We start from the raw sequence: 18375 nt of genomic DNA, 5'->3' as shown, positions 1-18375 counted from the left end.
GAAGAGTACTGTAGTCACCGGGAATGGCTCTTGTTCACGGAGGCAAGTGAGCAGTTGAGCACGAATAACTCAACTAGTTGATTTATTGATTAACAGTTACAAAAAATGAGGAAATGATCTCTTCCGAAATATCTGTTTCATCGGGCCAACCTGACCCTTCAAGCAACTGAAACCAGAGAGGGCTTCCAATCCGTCAGTGAACCACCGGGTTGCTGCACTCGTGAATGATGTTCTGGATAACATCATCGTTTTTCTTAAAGATCGCCCCGATCTTGCCGAGGTCGACTTCAGTCATATCCCGTCTGGCCTTAGCCAGCTTGCCCATCTCGGAAGAGTCACGCCCTAGACCACCTGCCATCAAGAGTCCCAATATCTCCATCGGCGCGGAGGTCGGCTCTTTTGCAATGTCGTAAAATGCTAAAGCGGTGTTTCCACCAGCGCCAATGAGATCGATGATCCGCCCAAACGTCAGGATGGTAGCATCGAGTTCGGGACCGAGGGCCTCGCCAGCAAATGGGATGACGAGAAACACAACGCTCAAGATGGTTAAGATGAGTTCCTTCTTCTCCTCTTCAGCTGCCTCTTCTCCAATGACTGCGACCTGCGCCATGCTTTCGACTGCCTGTTGGGCGAGCGACACAGGCATACTGAGCACCGAGATGACTTCGTCGTTGACGCCGTCCCAGATGCCGAGTTTCATCTGGAAGAACATGCTGGCGAGGGTGGAGCGAAGGTTGGTAAAGCCCGGGAGAGCCTGGCTGATGATGTCTTTGGGGTTCGCCACCGTAATGCTGTCTGCAGGTAATGGGCGACCCTCGTAGACATATTTGGTGCGCGTGCAGGTCGCCGCACTACCGGTGCACGTCACCTGGTCGATCTTCTCACTGAACTTGACCCAGGCTGGGATGATACCGTATGTTGACTGCAGCTCATTGAAGAAGCCCGTCTCGTCGTCTAATGTGTAGTAGATGGTAAATTCGTCATACGTGTTGATCCAGTTGCCAAAGGGGCACTTCTGGGATGTCTCATTGCGACCGTTCTCGGCAAAGGTGCATGTGAAGTACTTGTTGCCGGCACCGTCTTCCAGGTTCATGAACTCATCGAGTTGAGTCGGTATCATTTCCTTGGTGTACTTGACGTAATAGTCAAACTTGCTGTCGTAGCCGTTGTCGACGGAAGTATAACTGGTAGGATCTTGTTAGTATCATGCTGATCGCGGGGAAAATGGCGAAGGCCTTACTTTTCCAAGGTAGTATCCACCATCCTGTATAGGATCTGCGTTGCGTAGAGGGCAACGCAGTAGTCAGGAAAGGACCCCATGGCCGCGTAGAGATCATCCAAAGTCACCCAATGATTCGGGTCGTTACAGGGTGGCATGTCGACTGCGATATCGCCGATATCAATATCGGCATCGCCAGCGGATGTAGCATCAAATAAAGAAATTTGGGACCACTGGAACACAATGCGTCAGTGTGCTTCAACTTTTGGCGCTCAGGTACACTTACGGCAGGATGACCAGAAATTGCCAGATTGTCCGTGGCCAAGATACCCTTGCCGTCGGAAACGAGGGAATATTGAGCGCCAATGGTAATGAGCTGCTGGAGACGAACTCGATGATAATTTTTCGACAAGTTCACCAGGACCTTTTGGCAGGTGTGGACATCAACTGAGAAAATGGTCAGTTGGACTTTTCACAGCCAGAACACTGCCTTCCAGAAGGGACTTACTGCAGTCTTGGCTATAGTCATCAAACCACGAATAGATTCCTGCTGAAGCAATATAGACATCTTGAGAAGTGCTGACAAGCAGGCCCCATGACGAGTCGCAACCGTCAAAGTCGGTACCGCTGCAGTCATACTTGGGGTCACCGCGGACGACCCCAACTTCGGCCTTGTACGGACTTGGAGCAGTTGGCATGGGTTGGTAGTATGGGGACTCCGTTTGCAAAAGACCAGCGAAAACGTTCTGGGCACCAAACAAGTTGTACTGGTAGTACACGGCGTGCTCAGACGCGGTACCGTACAGCCAAACGGCCTCTGTGCTTTCGATGAGAAGTCCTCGGGCCGTATAGACTGAGACCATGGTCTGCCAGAAGATGAACGTTAGCCAATGAGCGCATCCTTGTAGAAAGACTGTTGATCTCACCATTTCATTCTTGTCACTGACTAAGTCAGGGTCACTAGAGGATTATAGTAAGCTTTCGGACTGTGCTTGACGAATCATGGAGCAGGGCACATACTCAACCATATGGTCAGCGGTCCATAACCACATGTTCTCGAAATATCCCGATGCCCCCCTGGAGACGTGCATGACGAGTGCGGCAGTCTTGCAGTCATCATTAACGGCGCCGCTAGTGAGAGCAGGGCACTCAGCTGGCGTCAGCTTCGTGCCCGTTGCTCCGCCCAGACGAGCATGACAGTCTGTCAGAAACTAAAAGTTAGCTATAGTGTATCAGAAAGGAGAGACGCGAATTTACTAACCCCACAGTCCAGCAGATCCCTGGCTGTCGGCGTTGATGTTCCACTCAACGAGGATAGCACCAGGAGTCGGTCCGACGGTGGTGAACATGAGATCTTGCATCTCAACTGATCCAACGTCTCCGATATTTCCAACTCGTAGCATAGGAATTGGCTTGCTTCACGACGCGGTCAGCCCTGCAATTTGTCCTGGATAAGCATCTTCTTACCTCGAGTCCCCAAACTTTGATCCAGTTGCCGCAAACTGCGTCCACGTCTCACCTACAATCTTAGTTCCAGCTGGGACGGTGACCGTATCCGACAACAAATAAACCCCAGCGTCGGCGAAAATGATCTTGCCGTCTGCACTGTTGAAAGCATTTTGGACACCGGCAGTATCGTCGGTCGAGCCATCACCTACAAGTGAGTACGTTAGCGATGTTTCTCAAGTTTCTGGTACAGAGAGACGCACCTTTAGCGTAGTCTTTCAAGTGAATGAAGTCTCCGGTAGAATGTCCCTCGTACTGTGGTTTCGCCTTATCGAAGTACGGTAGGTTCGGCAGGCCGTCTATGGTCTTCTCGCCAAGCAAAGGTAGAATACCCATCCATTCGTGTGAAGACCCTGAACTCCATGTGCGCTCGGTGCCATTGTAGATAGGTCCCAAGACCCAGCTCAAAACGCTGCTAGAGCCGTCAAGCAGAGTCTTTCCAGTCGTATCTGCAACTCCCTGACTGACACCGCTGAAGCCGATGTTGTCGAGAAGAAGACCTGTCGATCCAGTAGCAGGGGTGGAAGAAGGCGGGGCAACTACGATGGCTTGCTTCACGTTCGTGAACGAGGTATCCATGAAAGCGGCGAATCCAACGTTTCCGTCACCGCCATCGTTGACAAGACGAAAACCAGTGCTCGAGTCTGTGACGGTGATGCCCTTCCAGACCCAACCCCAATCCCAGATAATCTGGACTGCCGTGTTGCAGCCGTTGAACTGTAGAGCTCTTAGTCTCGATCTTGTTCTTCAATTTGATTGATTACTCACAGTCAGGCGTTGAGCAGTGAATTGCTGACTCCCGGCATCTGTAATATCGACGATGTTAGTTGGAGCTAGAACAATGGGCCAAGTGACCAATGTCGCGAGTAGACTTACAGATGCCGAAGTTTCCTCCAGTAAAAGTGATGTCGGCCAAAACACCACCACTGCCATTCTCCGCATCTGCCGTTTTATTAATGACTTGGTTTTCTCATTGCTTCCGATGGGTGACTTACATATTCCCTGCTGTGTGGTTCCAGTCTTGGCAATCAGCTCGACAAACTGAAGGCTGGTAGCTTGCGCGACCTGGTAGTGTAGTGCGCAGACGTAGGCGTTGGGATCCGTTGAGGTGACGTCGATCTTGAAGTTCCGAATCTGCCTGTAGAACGATGCTGTGTTGACATACCACTCATTGTCCTTACCATCGGCCCCAGCACCATCGCCCATGTACACGTCTGTCGAAAGAACCCCAAGACCAACAAAGCTGGCAGCCGCTTTGATGGTTGGACGGTCATTGGCCTGTATTTGAAGTGTTAGCCGCAGTGTGCTGGGACTGAGAACGATCGTACTTACATCGCCAATCATCTGAGTGCCAAAGTAGACAATGATGGGACTGGAAACCAAATACGTCCCGGGAGGAAAGTAGACAATGGCGTTCTTGGTAGTAGAGCCGTTGCAGGCCTCTCCACATCGCTTGCCGTCCTTGATGGCTTTGTTGATCGCGGCAGTGTCATCCTGATCATTGATTAGCATCACGTTCGCGAACTAATTGCGACATGTTTGGGAGGGATTGGAATCTTACAGTGACACCATCACCCTTAGCTCCGTAATCCATCACATTGCGGAAGATCTGCGATGGCATTCGTTAGTGCCTTGGCGATCTCTTGGCGAACCCGGGGTATTTCGACTACGAACCGTGTAGCTGGAATCGTCACCCCAAGGAGAAGTGCCTCTGTGGGAAATATCCTGCATCCAAAAAGTGCCGCGCTTTTGAACAGAACGCTTGGTGCTGTTTCCGCTGGAGGCCGATGCATCTGCCTCGGCCACAAGAGCGGCAGCGGCGGCAATCTCTGCAGTGATGTTCAACAACGGGGGCGCCGAGACGGATTCTGAGTCCCCAGTGGTACTCTGTCTTTTCCTGGTACTGCCACCAACGCTGCTCTCAGGCGAGAGCTTGTAGCTGAAAGAAGGTTTAGCTGACTGGTTCTGTTCTGGCAAGGGCTGATGTCTAACCGATTTCTGGCAGGGTGGTCGAGACGGGCTTTGTTGAGCTTGGAAGCCTCCGCGATGGCCTCTTGAACGATTTTGCGCGCTGCATTGAGTTCAGAGTTTGTGGCGTTTAATGAGAGAGAAGTACTGTCAAAAGAGGGGGAGCGATGCTTTACCAGCGATGGCGAGACTTCGAATGGAATGATAGACGCGAAAGAAAGAGAGGCTAGAACAAGTAGAATCCAAAGCCACGTGTGGGCTGAGGCATGATTGGTGAGCAACATAATGAGCTTGATGGAAAGTGGAAATGAGTGACTGAGCTGCGATAGCTAAATGAAGAGATGAATGGCACAAGCGAGAGTGTTTTGAACGACGAAGCGATATCCAACGTTAGTTATGGCCTCCGATATGCGATGCGCGGCTCCATGTTCTCATCATTATTCATACCAAGTTGACTTATATCACGGTTTCCCAAAAGCATCAAAAAGCATTCGATGCGGTCCAGACATCACTCGATGAGCCGGTTTGCCGAACTCCCAAGGGTCCTGGTGGGTTTCCGCTATCATCTCATTTTAATCTGCAGTCAGGGTCGCACCAGTTGAGCCTTATTGTCAGGCTGCCTAAATAATGGAGACCAACAGCGGCTGTAAGCATGGCGCTGAATGCCAGAAATGGCGTAGCCAAAAAACAAGCCTTTGTGATTTCTTCAAATGTCGAATAAACTACCCGCACTTGGATACCTAGCATTTGGGACTTTGGTTGTAGGGTTGCTTCGATGCGAGCCGAAAAGGAGGTGCTCGAGACAGGGTATTTCGGGGGCCTCGGCTGCAAAAGGCTTCTAATGAGCCATTCAGCCATGGAAGTCAACGCACATAGAGCATCTGGTGTTTCCATGGTTTGACATGGTTTGAATTCACAGCTGACAGGAACGGAACACGGCACTGAAGGATCACCTGTCAACCAATGATGTCTTCTCGAGTGGTCCTGCCTCAGCTATTGTGATAGCGTTTCTGATAGACGTTGTGACTCTGGAGAAGTCAGATGCCTAGTACCTACCGCATGAGGTGAATCGTATCATGAAAGTAATTTCCCTTGCTTTATCACCAGTGTCCATCTCGGAGCTGAGTGTCTCTTTTGGATATTGGACTGTGGTCGAGACGTTGAGTAATGTATTCTCGGAATTTCCTTTAACATGTGTACCCCTCCATTGATTGCAGACTCACAGATGGCGTAGCTGTTGACATTTTGAATCTCAGAAAAAGTCACATTCAGGATCTGTTCTGCTTTTCGGTGCGCCTTGGTGCCGTCCATTCCCTTATCCAAAATGCGGTTCACTTTACTCGCTCTTTTCTTTTCGTTCACAATCAGAGTCCTTGCCTCTGTGTATGCGGCGCCTTTCGAGGCGCTCTACTGTAAGTCTGATTCCTTCACGTCACCATTACTTCGATTCGGCCACAAATTCTGTTCTCAAGCTCACGTGGGCATAGTCTATTATGCATATCGCATGGAGTACGACGCCGTAGCTGCTGACAGCACGCTCACCATCGACGACATGTGGCTGGCACCGTATTGTAACCCGGGAGATGGTTCCAGAAGAGCGTGCAACTTCAATGAGTTTGTCCATAGTGTTTACGATCATCTCGATGGATATACCGGCGCCATCGACCCAGACGCCTACACTCGCGACACCCCTCTTGCCACCATTGCGGAAGACCTGCATAATGCAGGATTTCAAAGAGTGCACCTTGACCCTACGTCACTCGTCAAAGATTTGACTGCATACAACACTCTTTACTATAAGGTCATCAAGAAAGTGACCGACTCGGTGCAATGGTCAAGGTCAAAGGGAGCAACGGCAGACCTTGACCGAGCTCGCGAGGCCATTTCGGGAGTGTATGGAGAGCGGAAGGCCGACAACATGGTAGGCATCGTTGCCAACAATGGTGACGAGATTGCAAAAGCTTTGGGCGTTGATTTTGAGACCCAAACGGAAACGTCACCACTCGGGAGGGAGTACGAAGGAATCGATGTACGTTCTGCTTCAATGTCGTATGTCTGTGATGTCCACAAAGGCTTCCCGCTAACAAACATATCACTGTCAAGTTCGACACGATGGAGGACAATCTCATGGCGAAACATGGGAATGACTTTGTTGCTGTGCAGGAAATCTTAGATCAGGCGACTAATCTGATTAGCGAGTACGAGAGTGAGGACCCTGACAACCACCGAGGGCTCATTGATGCTGTGAAGAACCACATGGATCGTGTGAATAGTGTCGATACTAGTTGCTGAGGTCTTCTGTTTGTTGTGGAAATCTTGAGCAGTAGGCTTGCGATCCATGGATGACGATTAAGGAGAAGGCGGGGTTAGGGTTTAGTTTGATTATATTATCGTCACTATTGACCTCTAAGAACGAGAGACCCATAATGGCTAGTAATTATTTGCGAATTTGTCATGTTAAATTGAATTTGCCTGGACTTTAAAGAATTTCAACGTAGCCATTGGATCGTACATTGCTCACATCCAATTCGCGTTGGGTACCTAGGTTGACATCTGCGTCATGTAATCAATCTGGATGCTCCCCGGCAAAAGTGCCGAAGTCACGATTGGAAAGCAATTGTCAACGCACAGACCATCTTGATATTCGGCATAATAACAGTCGATTCCCAGCTTTTTTCTACGAGCCAATCCCGCCCACTTCAACCTCTACCTCAACCTAAAGCACACTTCGTTTGCCACCCGCCCTGGGTGCCATGTCAGCTGCAAAGACCCGCGCAAGCGACCATTACCTCAAGGCGTATGGCGATGGCGAATCCGGCGTTGAATTTGACAACACAGGCAACGGGCCTTTGAATGTCCCTGGATTCCCCCTAGCTGTGTCTATCGAGCGCAGCCACGATGAGCGGTTCGCTCATGGATTCAACGATTGGTCCCAAGATCGCCTGACCGCCTGGGAAATAGCCATGATATCTCTTATCAACGACATTACTGACAAGCCGGGCTGGTCCAAGGACGTGTTTAATAATGTCAAGGTGGGGTCGTGGCGGGCAGAAGCTTTGGCTTGCACGTTGATGAGCCCTCTCGCCTGGGACTGGTGTCTTCTCGAACTTCAAGACATGGCGAAGGATGCTGATGAGCGCGGACATATATGTGTTCTCAACACGGCATCACGGGTATGCAAGTCAGATGGGCTGTTTTCGCCCTCTTTTTTGGAACAACTCACGCTACGAACCGGGTCAGTCTGGCACGATTGCCCGTTTGGAGTCGACCCGAACATGTTTCCCTTGGTATATGGCCAAACCAAAGTTCTTTCACAGGGCGGTCAGGTCGATTTCGAACATGTCATCGACAGCGTTGGAAAAGGCGAAACAGCCCGTCGCCAACTGCTTGAGCCCCTGACCACGGCGAAGAGGCGCGAGAATATGCGAAACCATCGCCGCCAATGGCTCAACTCCTGGGATACTCATACGGAACGCTTTTCGAACCGCTTCCAATGGCTTCCATGTGAAGTCGACTTCTCTGAAGCCAACACACATTCTGATAGGTGTCCAGACGTCAAGATCACTTCATACATCAACAACCTGCACCCAGGGGCCCACAAGAGCCTCTACAGCACCATCGAAAAGTTCATCTCATTATCCATCCAGCCTTGGAATGATATTCTTGCCTACCGTAGCCGAGGGCGATGCCCCAGTCGCATTAGAACATTCGGTGTGGTTTGGTGGCCTCCTTTCCCAGACTGGGCTGCCGGCCTGAACAAGATCGAGAAGGATATAACGACTGAGGAGTATAGAGACGCGAAGAGAAAAGTGGAAGAGTATCTTAATATCCCGGAGCTGCCTCCCGCATTGCAACTGAATATGACCTCCCGAGTCGGACTTCCGACCATTGAAGAAGACTGGGAAGATCTTGGCCTGGCCTGGGCTGTCCGTGTCAAACATGAACGCCTCAAACACTGGCTTCACCCTGAGCCGGGCATTTCCTTCACATACGGTGACTGGAGGCAAGGAAAGACTGGGAAAGCTCTTGTGGGAGGCCGAATGCCAAGAAAACCATTAACGAAATTCGTGCCGGGACTCACTCCGCTGGAACCTGGGCCAGACCACCACTTCTACGCTGTTTCGCTGAAGGATCATTTTCTCAAGCAAGGTCTGCAAGTTGTTGTTCAACTATCAACCGTCGAACTGACACCAGAACATCCAGTCCAGTAAGTGAAGAATACTATAAACACATTTCCTGAAGCCTGTAAGGTTACAATCGCTAATCATGAAAGGAAGACCTCCCACAGATTGGCGCCTCAATGGCATGGGGAACGAGCACATCGTGGCAACTTCGCTGGTGTATTTTGACAGCGTCAACACAACCGAGACATCTGGTGCTATTTCTTTCCGGGTCGAGGCAGACCTAGACGCAGACGCACATGTCTACACGCGAAGAGATCTTGCACCACTCGCGGGGATCTATGGTCTTGCTGATCCTGGTCAACTCCATAGCGACAGTGAGGAACCCAACGCGCTGCAGGAGCTCGGCACCATCGTCGCCCTCGATGGCCGACTGGTGGCTTATCCCAACACCTTGCAGCACCGTGTAGAGGCGTATGAGCTGCTGGACCGCTCGCGTCCGGGCCGCCGGCGTTGCTTGACGATGCATCTTGTCGATCCCCACTACCGCATTTGCTCTACGCGCAATGTGCCGCCGCAACAGCACGAATGGTGGGTGGAGGAGGGACCGGCAAAGATCGACTGGGCAGGTCATCACGTCCCGCAGGAGATCATCAATCGGATCATGACGGAGGTCGGAGAGTGGCCTATGGGCATGGAAGAGGCGACGAGGGTGAGAGATGAAGTCATTGGTGAGCATCTGGCCGGCATGGAGGCAGTGCAGGATAGGGTAATGCGATATCAATTTGATTAGTCTTTCCGTGTTCCCATACGTGGGAGACATCCCATTCAATCTATCTCATATTCCGAACTCTTTCTGGGTAATGTAATGCGATGAAACAGATGAAGTTGATGCGTCTTGAGAATTCTTTTCGTTATAACCGAGATCTTAACCCGAACTCCATAATACGTTTACATAAATCATTTGTCGCTTCTGTTTTCGCGTCGGGGTTGGTCAGAATGATGGCCATGCTGTTGCACCACAGAGCCAAAACTTACCATGAGAATCTATGCTGCCGCCCAGTTGACCAATTTCCAGGCGGGCCTGCCTCTGTATCTCCGTTTCTTTAAGAGACGCTGCTGCTCGTGACGGAGCTTCCTCCACCTCTCTTCTCATCCGGCTTTGCACCGCCTCCGAACCAGCCCTTGAAGCCGCCAGAATAAGCGGGAGGTGGCTTCGCGGGCGGAGGCACGGGAGGAGCCGAAGAAAGGGAAGACGGCGAGGTTGAACGAGAACGAGGGTTCTGGCGGGTACCAGGAGTAAATACAGATGCCAGATTCAGGCGTGAAGAAGCTACTGGACGTTAGTGAAACCTCAAGAAGGCTGTTGAATATGGGAGAAGTACTTAGGCCGAACCGGAACTTCGGTTTTGTCCGGGCGTAAGGTGATGTTGTGTGCGATCTAGGGATGCGGCCTTTATGCCAGTACTTCCATCTTCTGCAGAGGAAATAGCAGCCGATGAGGCTGAGAATCAAGACTCCTCCGAGCACGGACCCGAGGATGATGCCGAGCTGCTTCCCGGAGAGGCCTGATGACGACCGGGCGGTCGGTTCTGCTGGGAGGCCGCCGTGGAGGGTTTCGACGGTGACGTAGGTAGTCCACGATCGGGTGACGGTTTGCGTGATGAGAATCTGCGCCGTGTCTTCATCGCGTTGCAATAATCGTCCAAAGTTGATGTCGCCGGCGGGCGTCGGCGCGGGAGCCTCAGACAGCCCGGTCGACGCCGGCATTGCGGAAGGGCTCAGTATGACTCCGCCCATTATGAAGTGAGACAGGGCGTGCTCATGTTCAAAGGCCGGTGAGTGAGGTGAACAAGGTTCTAGCTGTCGACAATTGATGTCTCCGATGGCTCAAATGGAACCTGTCATGTCTGCATGTGGAATTCTTCGTCGAACGTCATCTGGGGAATTGCGCGTGTCGGCGGCGGCGAAAGCTGTGGATAAAAAGAGGCTGGGAAGCTTGGAAAAAAGGGGGTCCACAACGGAGTCATTTGTGGATTGTCAGAACAGAGAACAGCGAACCGCTCGATCCACTGACCAGGTCACCTTGCAGGGGTCATGCGCAGGTACCAACTCGGGGTTTATTGGGTGCGATCGATACCGCGGTGGCTCTTCGACGGCGTCAGCAGTGAGCTGGGCTTCTGCTCTTGGTGTTCTGGGCGCTTGGCTACACGCCTAGATGGACGGCTGAAGAGTTCACGATTGAAACGGTGAAGCCTAAAGTGGGGATTTCCAGGTTTTCTTAGGCCTCTCACTTCATCATCATCTTGCTGCGCCTCATTTATCGGCTCTTCTCCTGGAGGCCTGCCGGTCATCTTCATCGCCTTGGTTGCGTGCAGACGCATCGGCATCAACTGGGATTGCCCTGGATTCTTGGCCCAACTTGCCGCTCTTGCAGCTATCAAACTGCGATTCCCCAGTGTCTTTTTCTTCAGGGACCTTCGAGTCACTATGGTTACCGAGCAAAGACCATCAGTTCGGTCTGGCAACCAACCAAAATCATGCCTGCAGGCTGAGTGGAATCCCAATCTTGCAATACTGCATTCATTTGGTTCATTGTTAATGCTCGATGTTGCCTGTCTCTTATACCGATTAAATAATTGATCTAAAGCCTGATAGATCTCACTGGGAAAAGCGTCTTTCTTTTCTAAACCATTGTACTTGGTCGTCCTCTTTGAAATCCGAATCCAACAGAAGTCCTGAGCTGGATAGCATGTACCGGTCAGCGGTTCCATGATTCTAACTTAGCGCCCGGCATCAGTGCACTCTGATTACAGGCTAGAGTCGGCCTCTGCATGGCGTCTTTGACAGCTGCCAGAAACAAACTTGGTGATGTCTATGTTTCACTTGAAGCAACTTTGAAGAAGCCACTGAAGGTGCAAATAATGTTTAGAGGCGTGAGATCCAATCTACGAGAATTGTTCTGCTTGTGCGCACGTGGAGTTCTCGCAGCATCATCATTGTTCTGATGGTCTTATCTTCTAGCGTTCATGAGAGCCCTCAGGACGCTGAGCCGATGTAAGTTTGATTATGGTCGGGCCATGGTTGCCTACTTTTTATCGAGATTACTATCTCAGTTGCGGGAGGAAAGCCTGAGTCACTATCACAGTTCAATGTTGTGCTAATTGAGTGTTTCATTCCATTTATAAAACTATATTTTTATTACGAAATGTACTCAGCCGTGCTGGATGAGGTTTATCCAAGGAGATTGCCTATTTTTCCTGTGCTAGAGCGACAACCTCACGCCCACTGTAGATATCATCAACACAAGTCAAACATGGCAACTGTTGTCACCCCTGCCTCCAGAAGACCTTTGATTTCCCCTTGCATAAGACCAGGCACAGTGCAAGGGCCGACTATGCAATAGGTGAGGTCATTACTAACTTTTCCGGCTTTCCTTAGCACCATGGGTGATAGGCATCCATCAAGAACGCAAATCAAATCACCCAGATCCAGCTCCCCAGGCCCGAGCCCAAGATATCCATCACCCGTTTCGAACAACATTGTCTCCTGGAATACTTTCAGATGCGTCTCTAGAAGTGGCCACCAATTTCCTGCAAAGTCCTTCAGCAATTCTTCCATCCCTGACGCACCGCCAACTTCCGTCTTTCCTGCTGGCACCCGGAAACTAACGCGCTCTAGGTGCTTTCGCAGAGTAGGAAAGCTACTTTGCGGTATTGAGCCAAGTTGCTTTGAGTTTGTGGTCCATCGATCGTCTTGTTCCAAGAGCGTGCCTTTAGGCGGAACGCCATCGTCGTATCTTCTTACGCGGGCCAAAAGTGGCTGAATGTCCATTTCTCCTTCCGTTTCGCGGAACAGCGTTTGTGCGAGAGCTTGTACTGTCGATATTCCTGTTACGTAGGTGTCGCCGAGTCGCTGTAACAGGTCATCAAAGAGACGTAGAAGACGGCCTGCCTGATCATTTGGGATATTGTCTGGTGCGTCGATTATCCTGGTGATAGATTGAACACGGCATCCAAGGAGCCTCAGGTGCCCCTCAGACGTAATTTTGCTACTCGAGCTAGTTTTAGTTGGCGTACGACTAAAAGATAGGCCCCTAGCTGTAAAGTTGTGCTCTCTGGGTCGTGATCGATACTCGACTCCGTGGCAAGGCGCCCAGGTTGGCACGTCCCATAGTCCGACACGCTGCCGAAGGCCTCTCGGTACCCGGCTCAGGAAAGCAAGATAGCATTCTTCCGGTTGGGCTTCTCTTTCGAGAATGACGGCTCGCACGTAGTCTTCCAGAACCCCAACCAGACTCTTCTTGTAATCGGGATATATGTCCAATGCGGCCACCCCGAGCATGCCATAAACATGATCTCTCGGGTTCGTTGCATCGTGGATAAAACCAGACGCGGAGGTCTCGATCCGAGCTGCAACGTTATTGTTTACTCGGGTCAGTCCAGAGGAACTCGCAGCGGATGCCTTGGACAGTAACCAGCTGAAGTCCGGCGTGTACATCCGTAGCATCGCCAATGCGACCTCGAATCCTTTGTTGTCCAGTGTTGGCGATGCCTCAGCTAAGCGTAATAGATAGCGAACGCTCTTTTCAAGTATTTTTCGATGTATTGCGCCTGACGGGAAGAGATAGAAGAGGTTTTTCGATAAGACCACCTCCTGGAAGATCCAGACTCGTCTCCAGTACGGTAGCTCAGCCAAGTTCTTGAAACCACGTACCCAATCGTCCATCCGTGGCCGGGCGAAGACAGCATACTTACCCACCCATTGTGGACGAGAAACCACAGCTTCAAATTCGCCACTGTTCTCAATCTCAACTTCGCGAAATATGCTGTCGAGCGTCTGGAAGGTGAAGGGCAGATCGCCGTCCACGGAAGACAGCCATGACAGAACAACAGATGCCGAGAAGTAGAGCTCGCCCATCATGGCCACTTGCTGGTTGCGTTCCTCGATGTCATTCTGATTAATACAGAGTGCATCGGCCCAGAGGCGTGAGATAGGCTGCACAGTACGCCCTAATTGCTGCTGTTGAGCGTTAGTAATGACTTCCTGTTGCTTGAATATGTGGCGCAATGCGGCGGCCAGATTGTTCGTGACGCGGCTCGTGTGGCCGTTGACTGAGATCTCTTCAGTGATAGTTGGGTCGCCCCAAACGTATGATAGCGCCGCAAACGACGGCTCGTCCTTAAGACTCGCGATTTCGAGAGTGACTGTGATCTGCGCTGTTTCAAGGCCCGAATCGACTCTGATTAGTCGGATCTGCTTGTCTTCCGGGTCGAGTGCTTCGTAGAGCGATTTCGTCTCCATTTTTGAACGTATTGTGATCAATCGGAGTCGCGAGTGCTCCCCGCATCTGAGTGGACATGATGACCCAGGTAGGACTGCATGAACACGTGATTGATAATGATGACTGAACGGGGTTTTCAACAAATGAGACTGGTTGCATGCACGAACAGGCATTCCAAAGGACTGGCTATGGGAACTTGTTAGGGATTAAGATCACGGGCGTCAACAAACTGAGCATGCGTCATGGCATTTGGAATAGTCTTCTACTCAGTATTACAATAGAATAATGTTATTTTTATTTGATAAAATGTGCAATTATTTTAATGTCCATACCCTCAAGTGGCAGTGATGCCGACTTTATGCATAGATATAGCAGAAGGGAGTGCCATCAATAGTGTTCAGAAGGTCCTTGATAGGACGATCCTCAGCAAGGACACCCATGAGGACCAGGTCATCCTTGGTAGCATCACGGCTAGGGGGCAGGTTTTGGATGGTGATGGTACCGGCGATCTCAAACGCCTCCCACAGGTGCATCGCTTGCCAGAGCCAGTAGACGCGGTCAACCATGGCGTGATGAAGGAAAAACGTGGGATCGGTGGGTGAGGAGTAGAGGTCGCTGGCGTCTCCGTTTGCAACGAAGTGACCAGCGGCATGCATTCCGAGGAAACCATCACCGAAGCGGCCCTGCAACTCATTCTGGAATGTCGAGATGTTCTCAGAGGCCTGACCCATAGTCACGTTGACAAGATTGTCCGTCGTCATCCACGTGGATGCGGAATAGGCGCTAAGATCGCGGCGAAGACAGCGAGGGTTGTACTCCATGGGGCCATTAGGGTTGACTTCGAGGCCATCCATGCCTGGGGAGACGGGACCAAGATGGACGGTCATGCTATCGCATTGTTAGAATTTGCTCCTTGTCTGGTATTGAGTGTTGAAGAAGTGAGGTCTTACTTGACGAGCGGGCCGCTCATGACACAACCGCCTCCATATCCGGAGGGAACTTCGATGTTCCCGTTGGGAGCACGGCTGACGCTGCCGTTATGAGGGACGTATTCGCCATCACCACTCAAGCTGGTGTCGCTTCCATCATATACTGGAGACTTGCGAGGGTCATCGGTATTGGCGAACCAGTTCCAGTACTACATTGTCTTGTTAGCTAAAAAGCATGGAATCTCGAGTGTCATCGACTTACAGGCTGGGCGCCCTTGTAGCCACATTCAGTCTTCAAAGCATTCTCGTAAGCCCAAGTAAAGTACCTGTGCCAGGTCAAGAAGTTACCCTGAAATTGTAAAATTAGTTGTTGGACCTGATCTCATATAGATAGTCAACATACAGTGCCATGGATGGTGCGAGTCTGGTTGATATGAACGGCAACAAAGTCGTCATATCTGTTGCGGGCGCCTGGGGCGAAAGAAGGGTCTGACTTCGACGGCGAAGTCAACATGCACTGAACCGCACTGATGTACTCCTTACGCTCTTGTGCGGAGAAAGCGGCCCTGTTAATCCAAGGTAACTTGTAAGCTCACATACATAGTCGCAAAGTGGACCGTCTTGGGCGGAAACTCACCAGTCTCTGCGCACTTGAGCATTCATCAGGTTGCAGCTTCCACGCTTAGATAAAGTCCCGTTGGCCTCGGCTGTCTTCAGGTTTTCCATAGCCTGAGCCTGCAGCTCTGCGAGGACATCTCCAGCGTCACGAGCCTGGAGAGGCGTTTCGAGGGGCGCGCCGAAAGCCAAGGCCGATAAGCCGAGTGCAGCTAGGAGCTTGGCGGCGTGCATGCTGTGTGTCTTTGGAGAGGAGTTGCTAGAACTTTGATGAAAGGGGCCTCTGTATGCACGAAAAACACGGCAGCGTCAGGAAAAGACAGGAAAAGATCTGCAGAGGGAAGCGGGCATGAGGAGGGAGGGTGAGAAAAAGGAACGCAAAAACGTGGCAATGGGGCACTTCGAAAGGACCTCTATATACAATGTGAGGGCGTAATAAGAAAGTGCCGCTTCATCGCTGCCGAATTTAATTTCAATATTGCTGGCAATAGCTTAGCTTGGCGAACGAGTCCATCGCCACCTTTTGCTACCTAAGCTCCGGGTAGTTACTCAGTTGTTGGTCAACAGTCTGCATGTGGGAGAGGTTAGTAGAGCTCATATGAGGGGGGAGGCTCGAGCCTCTCGGCCTCTCGGTGGTGACATCCCAGACGGGAAAATCGTCCTGGCTAAGATCCTTGAACCATGGTCAAGAGCCCGCGCGGCCGGCTGGTGGAGACTGTGAGGACAAGATCCGAACGAATGACCATTCAGTGAATGGGATGGACGTCTGCGAGAAGCAGGCATTCCCAGGACGCTTGGACAGATGATTTTTGAGGAGACACTGGCAGACCATGGGTGATAGAAGTCTATCATTCAGCCCTACATCAGGAGTATCCGCAACCTTATGTATGAGTCTAAACTAAAGAATTTCTTGACAAGCAAACAGTCTCCACAAACTTGCTCACGACAATGAACCTTACCAAGTACCGAGCCAACTTCCGCGCTGTGGGCAAGATTGCCGTGGACGCTGCACGCTTTTGATGTGTGTCACTTGGGGGCGTAGAAGGATTGTGTGCCGCAGGCCGCGTGGTTTCCTCCGCCGCTCGTCGCTCGCTACGGCGCAGCACATTGCTAGCCAGCTCGTCGAACCTCTTCGGGGAACGCCAACCCGACGGAAATTTGAAGGAGGGGAAGCGAGAATGACAAAGTCGGCGTCCATCTCGTTTGAAATGTGACATTGTGTTGGTTCCATCCCGCCAAGCCATGCAGGAGCTCCACCAGCTGTCACCCAACGTCTGCTAGCATCAGTGGAGGGGACGGGTAACATGCCCTACGTCGGCCCGCATCACACCACCACGGCATGGGTCTCTGCAGAGAATATGCCAGGGTCGAGTGGCTGCGGCTACGGCCTCTGGGCAATGAAGAACGTCGACGAATGTTTTTGCTTTTTTCTCTTGTTACCCCTGGCTTCCAAGACGTTGTCGCTGTGACCCTGGCTAAATGCCTACTATCCACAAGACAATCACAAGCATAAATGTTTTGCAGAGATGTAAGGATATGGGAAGGGATCACCACAATTTGGCTTGACTTGCCTAATATGGACGAATCGGTGGAGAATATGGTCCTCGTATGCTTCTTTGCCTACTTGCCAAGTCAAACCTCCTCATCATGGTTGTCATGTGTGGCTGGCGATGGCAAATCGTGCTTTTAAGGGGGCCGAAAGTCCGAAGTTCCATTGTCTAGAACGTTCATTGCGACAGGCTCGGATCTCAACGCGCAAGAACCTGTACTTGGCTGACATGGATTAGTCTCGGTCATTATTCTCAGTTCGTCATTGAGTGACCGATGAGATACTGCAGCCAAGGAGGCAAAGTTGCCAGACGAAATGAAGGAATTAGACTCTCTTGGTAAGTGAAATGATTTGTATCCATGGCTTTCCAAGTTTTGACTTGGTGTCGTGTTGTGGCCGATAGCATCACTGCGCTCAGTACAAACCTGCATTGGCAACACCGGAATCTCTGGAAATACCGAGTGGTCTACTTGGGCAATAAGCAAAATGTTCAAGGTTTTTGACGCAAGTTTTGACACCTCCGATAAATAAAATGGACTAGAAGCGCGTACGAACTGCTTTCATGTCGTCAGTTTTCACCCGTGCCTGATCTGTTCTCCGGCATGGAAAACGACCAGCACACACCAAATCAACCCCCATACAGGAGGCGAAAGCTCCGAGAATACTGTGGCACGCAGCGCACCCTTTTTAGTCACGCCGCAGGTCTGTTGATTGGCTTAAATATTTCCATCCCACCGGGAATCGTTTTCTCAATGCAGTCGCCTGCAGGAAGCATGATGCTGCCCCTGGCCACATCGGTGAACCGTTCCTATGAGACTTCTTTCCGTCAAAGAAGGTGGACTGTGAAACGGTCTCTGCAACCAGAATTCGAAAATTCCGTTGTCTGCGGAAACCAGGGACGGGACGTATGTGATCGCATGAGGCTCCCTGCGGCACAAATCCTGCGGCCAAATCGGTAGCAGCCTCCCCCACCACTCGGTTAGCAACAGGCTAATCAAGTTGTTCTGCAACGTTGTCTGCACAGTTGTGATTCCTCTCGTTGGTCGCAGAATAAACGATCGCAGTCAGGTAGTGAACATATAATCAGCTCATTACCTCGTGTCATGCTCTCCGCTAGTCATTGGTCTTGAACTTTGTTTTTGCATGTGTATTTACTGCTAGATTGATTGGCGCATATGCGCTAC

General features: G+C 51.1%; 6 protein-coding genes across 6 annotated transcripts; 2 read left to right on the top strand and 4 right to left on the bottom strand.

Moving 5' to 3' along the window:
* Window positions 1–193: 193 nt before the first annotated feature.
* EXG1-2 (Glucan 1,3-beta-glucosidase) lies at window positions 194–4977 on the bottom strand (the record flags this gene model as incomplete). Its single annotated transcript, XM_032019943.1, has 16 exons — window positions 194–1184; window positions 1241–1452; window positions 1506–1666; window positions 1728–2085; window positions 2146–2179; window positions 2240–2420; window positions 2481–2635; window positions 2687–2873; window positions 2929–3442; window positions 3494–3531; window positions 3602–3667; window positions 3721–4003; window positions 4058–4219; window positions 4287–4334; window positions 4400–4664; window positions 4718–4977. 16 exons carry the CDS (start codon window positions 4975–4977, stop codon window positions 194–196), a joined length of 3915 nt encoding a protein of 1304 aa, XP_031882710.1.
* A 1040-nt stretch (window positions 4978–6017) lies between these two features.
* Window positions 6018–6985, top strand: CGGC5_v000975 (uncharacterized protein; the record flags this gene model as incomplete). Its single annotated transcript, XM_032019944.1, has 3 exons — window positions 6018–6105; window positions 6181–6722; window positions 6797–6985. The coding sequence occupies 3 exons, from the start codon at window positions 6018–6020 to the stop codon at window positions 6983–6985; spliced, it is 819 nt and encodes a 272-aa protein (XP_031882709.1).
* A 461-nt stretch (window positions 6986–7446) lies between these two features.
* CGGC5_v000974 (uncharacterized protein) lies at window positions 7447–9607 on the top strand (the record flags this gene model as incomplete). The annotated part of the gene is made up of 2 exons (XM_032019945.1): window positions 7447–8900; window positions 8971–9607. The coding sequence occupies 2 exons, from the start codon at window positions 7447–7449 to the stop codon at window positions 9605–9607; spliced, it is 2091 nt and encodes a 696-aa protein (XP_031882809.1).
* Window positions 9608–9920: 313 nt separating this feature from the next.
* On the bottom strand, window positions 9921–10614 carry CGGC5_v000973 (uncharacterized protein; the record flags this gene model as incomplete). Its single annotated transcript, XM_032019946.2, has 2 exons — window positions 9921–10147; window positions 10200–10614. 2 exons carry the CDS (start codon window positions 10612–10614, stop codon window positions 9921–9923), a joined length of 642 nt encoding a protein of 213 aa, XP_031882808.2.
* A 1772-nt stretch (window positions 10615–12386) lies between these two features.
* CGGC5_v000972 (Heterokaryon incompatibility protein 6, OR allele) lies at window positions 12387–14118 on the bottom strand (the record flags this gene model as incomplete). Its single annotated transcript, XM_066150751.1, has 2 exons — window positions 12387–12407; window positions 12487–14118. The coding sequence occupies 2 exons, from the start codon at window positions 14116–14118 to the stop codon at window positions 12387–12389; spliced, it is 1653 nt and encodes a 550-aa protein (XP_066009650.1).
* Window positions 14119–14454: 336 nt separating this feature from the next.
* On the bottom strand, window positions 14455–15876 carry orsC-4 (Tyrosinase-like protein orsC; the record flags this gene model as incomplete). Its single annotated transcript, XM_032019949.1, has 5 exons — window positions 14455–14986; window positions 15049–15236; window positions 15290–15376; window positions 15431–15593; window positions 15665–15876. The coding sequence occupies 5 exons, from the start codon at window positions 15874–15876 to the stop codon at window positions 14455–14457; spliced, it is 1182 nt and encodes a 393-aa protein (XP_031882937.1).
* Window positions 15877–18375: the final 2499 nt, after the last annotated feature.

Source organism: Colletotrichum fructicola, assembly GCF_000319635.2.
Source record: "Colletotrichum fructicola Nara gc5 chromosome Unknown KSG_Nara_v1_contig01, whole genome shotgun sequence".
Classification (NCBI taxonomy): domain Eukaryota; kingdom Fungi; phylum Ascomycota; class Sordariomycetes; order Glomerellales; family Glomerellaceae; genus Colletotrichum; species Colletotrichum fructicola.
The sequence above is the reverse complement of the archived record's forward strand: the minus strand, read 5'-3'. Positions and strand labels throughout refer to the sequence as shown.